A 10413-nucleotide genomic window follows, 5' to 3' on the forward strand; every position below is an offset into this window, starting at 1 on the left:
TAATTTATTGTAAGCATGAACCAGGAACCACGGAGCGTTTATCCTGGAAGTCGAGAAATTTTATTAGCGGACCGACAGCTACTGAATATGGGCTTGCGCGAAAAACGAATTGAAATAATTTATTGTAAACATGAACGAGGAACCACGGAGCGCTTATCCTGGAAGTCGAGAAATTTTATTAGCGGACCGACAGCTACTGAATATGAGCTTGCGCGAAAAACGAATTGAAATAATTTATTGTAAGCATGAACCAGGAACCACGGAGCGTTTATCCTGGAAGTCGAGAAATTTTATTAGCGTACCGACAGCTACTGAATATGAGCTTGCGCGAAAAACGAATTGAAATAATTTATTGTAAGCATGAACCAGGAACCACGGAGCGTTTATCCTGGAAGTCGAGAAATTTTATTAGCGGACCGACAGCTACTGAATATGAGCTTGCGCGAAAAACGAATTGAAATAATTTATTGTAAGCATGAACCAGGAACCACGGAGCGTTTATCCTGGAAGTCGAGAAATTTTATTAGCGGACTGACAGCTACTGAATATGGGCTTGCGCGAAAAATGAATTGAAATAATTTATTGTAAACATGAACGAGGAACCACGGAGCGCTTATCCTGGAAGTCGAGAAATTTTATTAGCGGACCGACAGCTACTGAATATGGGCTTGCGCGAAAAACGAATTGAAATAATTTATTGTAAACATGAACGAGGAACCACGGAGCGCTTATCCTGGAAGTCGAGGTTTCACCGCGTAGCGGACCCGAAGCGCGAGATCTGGGAGGTTGAGAACCCGGTACTCGAAATACGTAGCGGACCCGAAGCGCGGGATCTGGGAGGTTGAGAACCCGGTACTCGAAATTTGCGGAGCGCGACTCTGATCCGTCCGCTCTACTGCGCGGTTGTTTCCCGACTGAGGAATTCGGCTGGCTGATTTTGAATTGGTGACGTCACTTTCTGAACATCCGACATCCAAACTTTGGTTTCGACCTTTAATACTATGTATGATGATGTATGATGTACGATGTATGATGTATGATGTATGATGTATGATGATATGATATGATGTATAATGATTTTAGCTTTCACATTTTATACAAGAAATACACACTTTATCTCTCCTGCCGATTCCAGACTCAAGCGGCCAGGCCCTTCGATGGTCAGCCGTTGACTGAAGATGTATTCTTCAGTGAACGGGTCGGCTAATAACGCTGCCGTTCTGCGACAGTTGGATGATGAAAAATTTCGCTCGTATCTTTCAAATGTGTGTTAAAATACACTCGAAGTGTTGAGAAGCGTCGTTCTTTCTCTCCCTATCACCTTTCTAGGTCTTCAAATCACTACGCAGCGTTAAATACTGTCTCATATACGAAGCATCCATTTCATCTCGTTCAGAATTAGCGCATCCGTTATGTATTGCAGTTACTCTGAATTTTTTTCCATCCGAATACTTTTCGAAAAACAATTCCGCTCCTCCACCCAACGCAGATACTTCACTTGCGACCAGCTAAAACAACGTTTCGATTCTATGCCTATGAAAATTCAAGATCGAGAGAGCAAATGAAAAGTTGTTGGAATAATTATGAATACTAATGTTATGGAATACATCGACCGCGCGTCGAATAGAATCCCATTTCGAAATGAATCATTCTTCTCTTTTCATATCATAGCTAATCTAGTAATATAGGTAAATAGGATGGTTGGAGGTGTTCGGAAATGGTAGGAGGTGGTCGGCGCTGGCAGAAGGTGATAGGGGGTGGTCGAAAGTGGCCATTGACGGTCGGTGGTGGCAGGGGGAGGTAGGAGGTGTTCGAAATGGTAGGACATTTCAAAAGTTAAAGTCGACGATGATCCGGTGCATCAATTTTATCGTTACAGATTTTCTTTTTCCATGAGGCATAGAGTATTCAACAACGATAATGCAGTCCTTAAAATTCATCGTTCATCTCTGTCTGGAAAGCTAATTCGCAAGGCGTGGTATTCTATTCTATTTGCATTATTAGAAAAATACCCGTACTCTACATACACTGTTTCTAATCTTTTGCTACATTTGGTTTAATCCCCATGCTTCCACAGCACGAATAGTCGGAAATGTTTTTGATTATCCATAATGAAATAAAAGAAGTAACAAAGCTTAAATTTATTGTTAAAGCTCTAATGAATACGTCAAACTGCGGTCGAATTCATTTATTATTTGCACATGACCTCTGTACATTTGATAAATTATTCCTAAATACATTGAAACATACGTATTTATAATGAAATATCATGCAATGGGCTGTGTAAACTATAAACTATAATTTCTATCGAATAGCTGCTTTTATGTCAACAGGGCTTTGAGACTCAGTTCCGTTCGTCCTCCTCCTCGTCCACCTCCGACCACCTCCAACAATCGCCAACCACCTCCAACAACCACCGCTACCCACCTCGGGTTATACCTGGAATAGTAATAAATATTTTTAGTATAAGAACACATCAAAAACATTGTGTAAGGAATAATATCATGTTTTTATCGACAGACTTTACCAAGAAGATTATGAGAAAATTATAAAATAGAACTTTTATTAGCGCATTAAGAGATAGTGAATTTGGGCCTGCACGAAAAATGAATTGAAATAATTTATTGTAAGCATGATAAGTTTAATAAATTTAAATGAAATATAATTACAATTGCCATTAAATATTATGAAAATGTGTTACTCACCATGCACAAATCCTCGTCCTCCTCCAGGTCCACCTCCGACCACCTCCAACCACCGCCGACCACCTCCAACGACCACCGCCAACCACCTCAGGAGATACCTTGAATACTAATGAATATTCTCAGTATTAGAACACATCAAAAATATGGTGTAAGGATTAATATAATTTTTTTACTGATACATGTTACTAAAAAGATTATGAGAAAATTATAAAAAATTATTAAAATTTCATTAGCGGACCGATACTTACTGAATTTGGGCTAGCGCGAAAAATGAATTGAAATAATTTATTGTATACATGAAAAGTTTAATAAATTTTAGATAAAATATAATTACAATTGTCATCAAATATTATAAAAATGTTTTACTCACCGTGCAGAAAACCTCGTTCTCCACGTCTTCCTTGTCCTCTTCCTCGTCCACCTCCGACCACATTCAACCACCTCCAACAATCACTGTCAACCACCTCGGGTTGTACCTGGAATAGCAGTAAACATTTTCAGTATAAGAACACATCAAAAACATTACGTAAGGATTCATATAAATTTTTTATTGACACATTTCACTAAGAAGAGTAAGAGATAATTATAACAACTTATAGAAATTTCGTTAGCGCACTGATAGCCTCTGAATTTGGGCTTGCGCAAAAATGAATTGAAATAATTTATTGTGAACATGACAAGTTTATCCAGAACTACGGAAAATCAGTCCTGAAGGACAAAAGTCACCAGGTCAAGGACCTGGACAGCCACAACTACGGAGCGCCTGTCCTGGAAGTCAAGTTTCACCAGGTAGCCGACCTGAAGCATAGAAACTACGGAGCGCTTGTCCTGGAACTCGAGTTGCACCAGAAAGCGGACGCGAAACGCAAGATCCAAGAGGTAAAGAAGCCGGTACTCGAAATCTGCCGAGCGTGATTCTCATACGTCCGCTCCACTGCGCGGTTGTTTTCGGACTGAGGAATTCGGCTAGCTGATTTTCGTCTATATAGATCGATGACGTCAAGAGAAAAAAAATTTTGGGTGACGTCACATTCTGAACATCCGAACATCCGACATCCAAACTTTGGTTACGAACTTCAATACTATGTATGATGTATGATGTATGATGTATGAAGTATGATGTATGATGATGTATGATGTATGATGTACATCACTCACTCACTTATTTTATAAGACCATCGGCATGACCGATTTTCACGAAGTTTGCAAATTGATTTCAAGATTGGATAACATATAAATAACGAAGATTTCGGAAGAAGGATTCGATCCTCAATAATAACGTTGCCATCAACAAGATTTGTCCTGAGTCAAAAATCATTGCGTTAAGTTTCTTACCGTCGCGATGATGTTGGCACCGGTATGCCCGGCTGACGAGCGTTAACGAGCGGCAACCGAACCGCACCAGTGAAATAGCTCAAGTCTAAATACCATTCAACGCATCTGTACTCACAGAAGCCCCACGGCGGCACGCGTTCGACGATGAATAATTGACTTTTGATCAGTATTCTCTTCGAACAGGTTTCTCGTAGCTTCCAAACTTTCTTATCACCTTTTGTTGCTCCTTGAAAAGGCGAATCATTATTAGATTAGAATTCAAATGTGATGACGCTGTTTACGATATTCAAAGGACGTTACAGGTTCAGCAAAATTACACTTCGTGTACCGAAAGAAGCAAGACCTAGGGGTATCATCATTAGGAGGATTCAAAGATAAAAAGGAGAAAAGGTTACAATCATATTCAGGGAATCTCGAACTATCGCAGTCGGATTAACGCTGGATAATAAAGCGAACGCGGACTCGCTGAATTATAATTAAATTTCATTCGCCGTATTCAAGAATGAATATCTGGTTTGCCCGCGAGCAACGCAGAGGAATGGAACGATAAGACAGCGTAACACACCAAGGCGCTAATCACCTTGCTACATCTTTGAGATGTGGAATACGGAAGTGATCGAGACTCAATAAAATGTACGTTTGCACGTAGAGACACGAAGAGCCGGTAGGCTTTGCCCGGTTCAGTACGACATCTCGAGATGTGTGTAAGCGTGTGCTTGGCTATACGCTCAGTGTCCACGCGTGAAACGCGGCACGTGTTGGTTACGCCTTTTCTCAACTGACAATTCTCGAGAGATGCCAGCATTCAACTTAGGTAAATAGTCTCACCTCAGTCCGCCTGAACGGTGGGCATGGTCATTATTTACTCGGATACGACGAGTCGCTTAATTGGAAAATTTTCACAACGTGACGTAGCCGCGGGCGCGAGTGTGGTAAATCACGGCTTTATCATCGCCGTTTCATTCCCGGACGCGGACACGGCTTCGTGTAAAATACGCGAAAGCAGAGAATTGAAGGACAGGTGGCGCCCCGCGAATTGGATGTAGCAAGGCTATCCAGCCTGCAGCGAAACGAGGAAAGCTTCTTGAATGTCCTGCCAGCAGGCAGGATCCTTTTCGTGACCCAAGGTCTGTTTGCACGGCCAAGGCGACCTGCCTGCCTCTAAGATGCGCCGGTCGTTTCGCTGCGTATCCGTGGACCGCGCTATGTGCATGCCTCGTAACGTACGAGCAAGTACATACGTTCGTAACACATGCCGGTAAATTATTGACGTGTGTAAAGTTCACGTGCAAGTGCGAGTATGGATGACGAGTGCGTTCGCCCTGGTGTCCGACAATCAAAACCATCTCCCAAGACCGCGCCAATAACTTTCGCAAACAAAGAACGCTGCACAGAATTTACTTAAGCTATACAGTCGTTTCTGCAGCCGTCGCCTCTTCATCGCCAATTTGTTTAGCGATATTTAACGACTTGTAAGCACCTGCTTGAGGTTCGTTTGCACAAATTGACGATATTCTAACTTTTCCAATTTTTTTTCAAAATTGACCAACAATTTCCCACTTCAGTGTCTAATTCAGTTTTGCCCGTCTGTTATTTTGCATTTGCTCTGCACTGTCGTAAAGATATCAGATAAGGCCGGACAATCTATAATTGATCAATCTAATGCAGAGATTAGCATACCGCACGCGTATGCTTACGATTAGTATCAATGCACATTACATACTCGAGATGTTCATTACTCAAGCAACTGTCCATTCGTCATTTCTATGTCCTAGCCTTGGCGCTGATCGCGATATCTCAAAGAGATTGATATATGTACCTATACAGTGCACCTCGCGGATGGAGGACGTATTCTGACAAACAAGCTGCAAGTGGTTTCGACAGTTAGCTGTCAGTTTATCAGAAGCACAAGAAGTAAAATAGTTGGAAAAATATCAACTTTGCGTATTATTACTTTCCGCAAACGTAAAACAGAAATAGCATCGAAATTATAGCACAGGATAGAGAGGCGACCGTTGGAGAGTGATGAGAGACTCTTAAGGATGAAACACATCCTCGATCATTCATATCGAAAGATAAGTTAACATTACCAGCGGCGCGAATTGCATTTCCTTCATTACCACTTAACCCGGTTAATTGGACCGAGGATACGCCGCGATGTAGAAGAGCGTATAGATGCGGTCATAGAAACTTGCTGATATATACACGTATTAACTTCACTTTATTTCACTTCATTACGCAGGTGATCGCAACGTTCCGTTTCACGATCGAACGATATACGGCAAAGGTAGAAAAGTAATCAAATATAATAAAGCAACGTGCTGCAGAAACACTTACCGAGGCGGAAGCCGGTGGGATTGAGTGACAAGAACAGGCTCACCACGCGCGAACCTGACAATGAGATAATACGAGGCGCAATCTGAATAAACCCAGTGAGTGTTTCCCCTCGGCTGACAATTACCTGCGTTTAACGAGGATTAACGAGCCGCACACATTGTACTTGCCCGAGCTTTCACGTGCAATATTTCCCATGCGATTTGCCACATCAGGAAAAATAGGCAATCTTCACAACACCTAATGATCGGCACTTGGGAATTCACATCAAGCTTACGATACGCAATAAGCGTCAGTTCGTTTGCCCTGTGAGAATTTTGCGCAAAAATCAGTATGTGGGTAATGAAAAAACAAATAAAAAAATGCCTGATTCATAGCTGCCACTGCTACATTACCCATAGATTGTAATATCGCTGTTGGAATTGGCCTTCGCTTATCATAATATGCGGTGATACGATACAGCCAGCCGAGGAAGAGCGTTGCCTCTGAATTGGTAATGCGACTCGTGCATCAAGCGCGACACGGGCAATATACTAGACCGAACATGCATGCACGGTTGAATCGCGGCTTCTGAATCCTGACACCGCAACGCCTAATAGTTTTCAACAGGAACGACAGAGAGCATCGGTTGGTTCTTTTGCCGCATGAAATAACGCTTCGTATGATAATGCCCGCAGAATTTATCCCTTTTCTAAACCGTTTCATATGCATTTCTCGTAGGGTGAGAGTTTCCTTCGGCCCAAAATTAATTCTGCACGAAAGACTTGTACCGTACCACCATAACGCCGTTGCCATTTCCATCTTCCCAGCTCCGTTGCTAGGCTGCCAGAATTGCTAATCCACTAGAAGTATACATGAGTTATAATTCTTTCCAAAATATATTATACCGTTGAATTAATCATGATATTCCAATTGTGAGAGCGAGTCATTTTTCTTGTAGATTTTACAGCAGCGATAGCGTCGATCGTTTGGAGCACCATAAATGTCAAAGACTGTCACTTGAGTCACTGCAATAATTTCTTCGCGAATAACGTTAACAACTGAAATGAGATGAGACGGGATGCTGAGATGCATTCGCGGAACGAGAATTCATTCTTCGAACAGCACATAACACCAGAAGGCTGGCGCCGCTTGCGTCATTCGTCCCGGGAGTCTTATAACGATAGAATCAAGTTGCAATTATGAGAATACACGATTAATAATTTTCGCGAACTGCAGGCACGCTTAACTATCCGATCAATCAAGGTTTCTTCACTGGTTCACAACGGACGAGAGCAGCGGTATTCGGTTAACATTTAAACTTTCTTAGCCTCAACGATCATTTTGTGTACAACTGTACCAATACAACTAGCGATCGAGGCGCTTCTTTCACTTTTTTATTTTCATAGAGATTTGACTTGATTACGAAACGTCAATTGTGTCACAGACGATCTATTCAAATTGCTCAAGACTTCGTTCCCTGTTGTTTCAATTGATTCTCGTTTTACGAGCACAGAGACCTGAGCTATGACGATTTTCACTATTCCCACGTATTGTCGAGTGCAAACTGTGACACGAACATAGGCAGACAAACAGACGAGTTCTGGCTGTTGTTATGATCCATAATCATTTCTCATCCATAAAATGAACCATCAGCCTCCTTGACGTATGCATGCAAGGAATAGATTGCTCCGAGTACAAATGCGGCAGACCGTGGAGAGTTTGTAAGTTAATGTTCGAATATATATGGCAACGTGTAAATTAAATTGTAACGGCTGACAATTTCATTTATGACGGTTCGCGTTGCACCGCATCTTTAACAACCACGTGCCGCATATTTCAACACACAAACGAAGCCGAGTCGAACCACCGTGATACATAAACTGGGGTTCGAAGTAATTGTGAAATCATGGAAAGTAGTTTTGTAACGTAAACCCAGCACACAGTATTATTAAGACTGTGCCTTAGTTTATCACAGGTTCTATTTTCCGTTTTTCTCATTACAGGCTCTCCTATTCAGTTTTAATGTGGCACGGTAAAAAACGCACGCTAGAGCACTTAGCTACGACATACTGTAAGATGAAAGGTGCGTACCTAGACGAGGGGAAAACGCTTGATTCGTCTTTAGGATGACGATAAACCTACGATTAAAACACTTTTCACTTGTGAGGGTTTAGACGACAAGCACTTTCACTCGAAGTTGCGATCAAACCGTACAGCGATTATCTTTGAAATATTTATAAAGTTGTAGGACCAAGTTGCTCGTACGGGCTGCTCAGGTCATAATGCGGAGCGTATAAGTCCGCCTTTACTTTTGCATAATACACCAAAGCCCTCGCGTCATGCTCCGATGATTTTTGAACTTGGGTATCTTTCGATCCGAGGCATAACGATCGTATTCACGTGGCGAGCAGAGAGATTCGCGCGTATACTGCTAGTTGGGATAAGGTAAGAGGACTCGTTCGAGAGGCGAGCCCGCGTAATATATCTCCGTATACCGAGAGCTGAATTAATAGCCAACTTGTCATAACAGCATCCGTATCGCCGCTGCAGCCTGGGCTTAAGCTCTTGCGATGGGGAATATTCTCGAGTAGGTATCTATCGTGGTCCTGAGTCCTGCGGAGTCCAGCTAGTCTCTCAAGCTTTGCGAACGTTTCCGTGCGTGCCTTGGCGTGACGAATTTCCAACGTCAACTCTCTTTTCTACTCGCTCATACCGCTGAGTGACATATATGTAAATAGCATCCGCACCGTGCCATCTTTTGCCAGGCATTTAACATAAACTGTGCGTAGCGACTGATCCTGCTACACAGCAGACCTAATCCCACTTTCCTAATTATCAAAGTCGATAATTTACTCGGTCGGAGAGTATAAACTACTCGCAGACCTTTACTTCCGCCTGTCTTCTCGCGTGATTGGCTTGAGGAACTGATGGCACGTAAATATTCATCATTCGCGGTATCGAGTATTCTACTACCAATGCTTCGATGAATGATTCTATAGAATTCTTTTTTCTCTTTGTATTAAAATAGATGGCAAGAGATTTGTATATTTTATCGCTTGCAAATGAGGAACGAAATCGTACTCGAGCTGTACACCCAGTGAAAAATACACATAGTTGCCTCAGGGGCCATCCACATTTTATAGTTGGAATAAATTTTTTGTTGTGTGTTTAAATGTAATATTGCCTGAGAAACTATCACTTTAGTGCAGTTTACCATAAAAATAGTTATACTAGTCATAAAATCCGACTATCCCTTTTTCGCTCTCAGTGTATGTGGTAGTTATTCGATTGGCTTGAACAAGGCTGAGTACCTACCTACAAGGACACGGATGATACCGAATTGTTACAACTTCCTATTATTATCACATCTGTAAGAGGAACAATCACTGACAAGTGTGCCGTTAACCTGAATTTCACAAGGCTGAAATAATTTCTTCTAATACAGAAAAAGTTGCGAGTCGAAGCTTATTCATTCTCGAAAATTCGGGCTTGACACATCGCGCTGAGTTCCGAAGCTTCAGGCTTTTTTCAACGCGTCTGCAATAGTTGGAAGCAGTGAATGGTAGATGATAGGATACGCAGGCATTGTGTTGTTGGAACATTGGGATATCGCCGATAGCTACCGGTGAATCGAAACGACTAATTTGTAACGCGTCTTAGGCGTCTATGAGGCATACAAGCAAGGAGGATAAGGAGCAAGGAGTTAATAAAGTACCAAAAGTCGTAACCACGCTATCGGGGGAACTTTTACCACGGCTTGGCTCTATCCACTTTCGCTCGCTCGCAAAAAATACTATAAGTTATACGAATGACAGACGGAGTAGTGACTATACGCTTCGGTTAGCTGAATACAAAGCCGTGGGTATATGCTTTATTCATCGTTGCACGTTTGGCTTGAAAATTATTATCATTATGTCATGGTTGTTGATATCGTTGTTATTCGGTACTACCTTTTTCCACTTTTGCTTACCTGCATACATTTTTCCCCCCTCTTTATTTTTTTTTCAGTCGCTCAGTTATTCGCGGCAGACAACGCAGCGCCTACATCTATTCAACG

The 10413-nt window shown here is 42.0% G+C and overlaps 1 protein-coding gene across 4 annotated transcripts; it reads right to left on the reverse strand.

Annotated features, from left to right (window-relative positions):
* Positions 1–2051: 2051 nt before the first annotated feature.
* Positions 2052–7875, reverse strand: LOC138190566 (uncharacterized). 4 transcript variants are annotated; one of them, XM_069134295.1, is made up of 4 exons: positions 7262–7875; positions 3076–3181; positions 2706–2811; positions 2052–2439 (listed from the first exon to the last, which is right to left on the reverse strand). In XM_069134295.1, exons 1-4 carry the CDS (start codon positions 7352–7354, stop codon positions 2322–2324), a joined length of 423 nt encoding a protein of 140 aa, XP_068990396.1. In that variant the 5' UTR covers positions 7355–7875; the 3' UTR covers positions 2052–2321. The 4 variants fall into 4 exon arrangements, with proteins under 4 accessions (XP_068990396.1, XP_068990398.1, XP_068990399.1 ...); XM_069134297.1 differs by lacking the exon at positions 7262–7875 and adding an exon at positions 6131–6163; XM_069134298.1 differs by lacking the exon at positions 7262–7875 and adding an exon at positions 3504–3647.
* Positions 7876–10413: the final 2538 nt, after the last annotated feature.

This window comes from Neodiprion pinetum, chromosome 3 (genome assembly GCF_021155775.2).
Source record: "Neodiprion pinetum isolate iyNeoPine1 chromosome 3, iyNeoPine1.2, whole genome shotgun sequence".
NCBI lineage: Eukaryota > Metazoa > Arthropoda > Insecta > Hymenoptera > Diprionidae > Neodiprion > Neodiprion pinetum.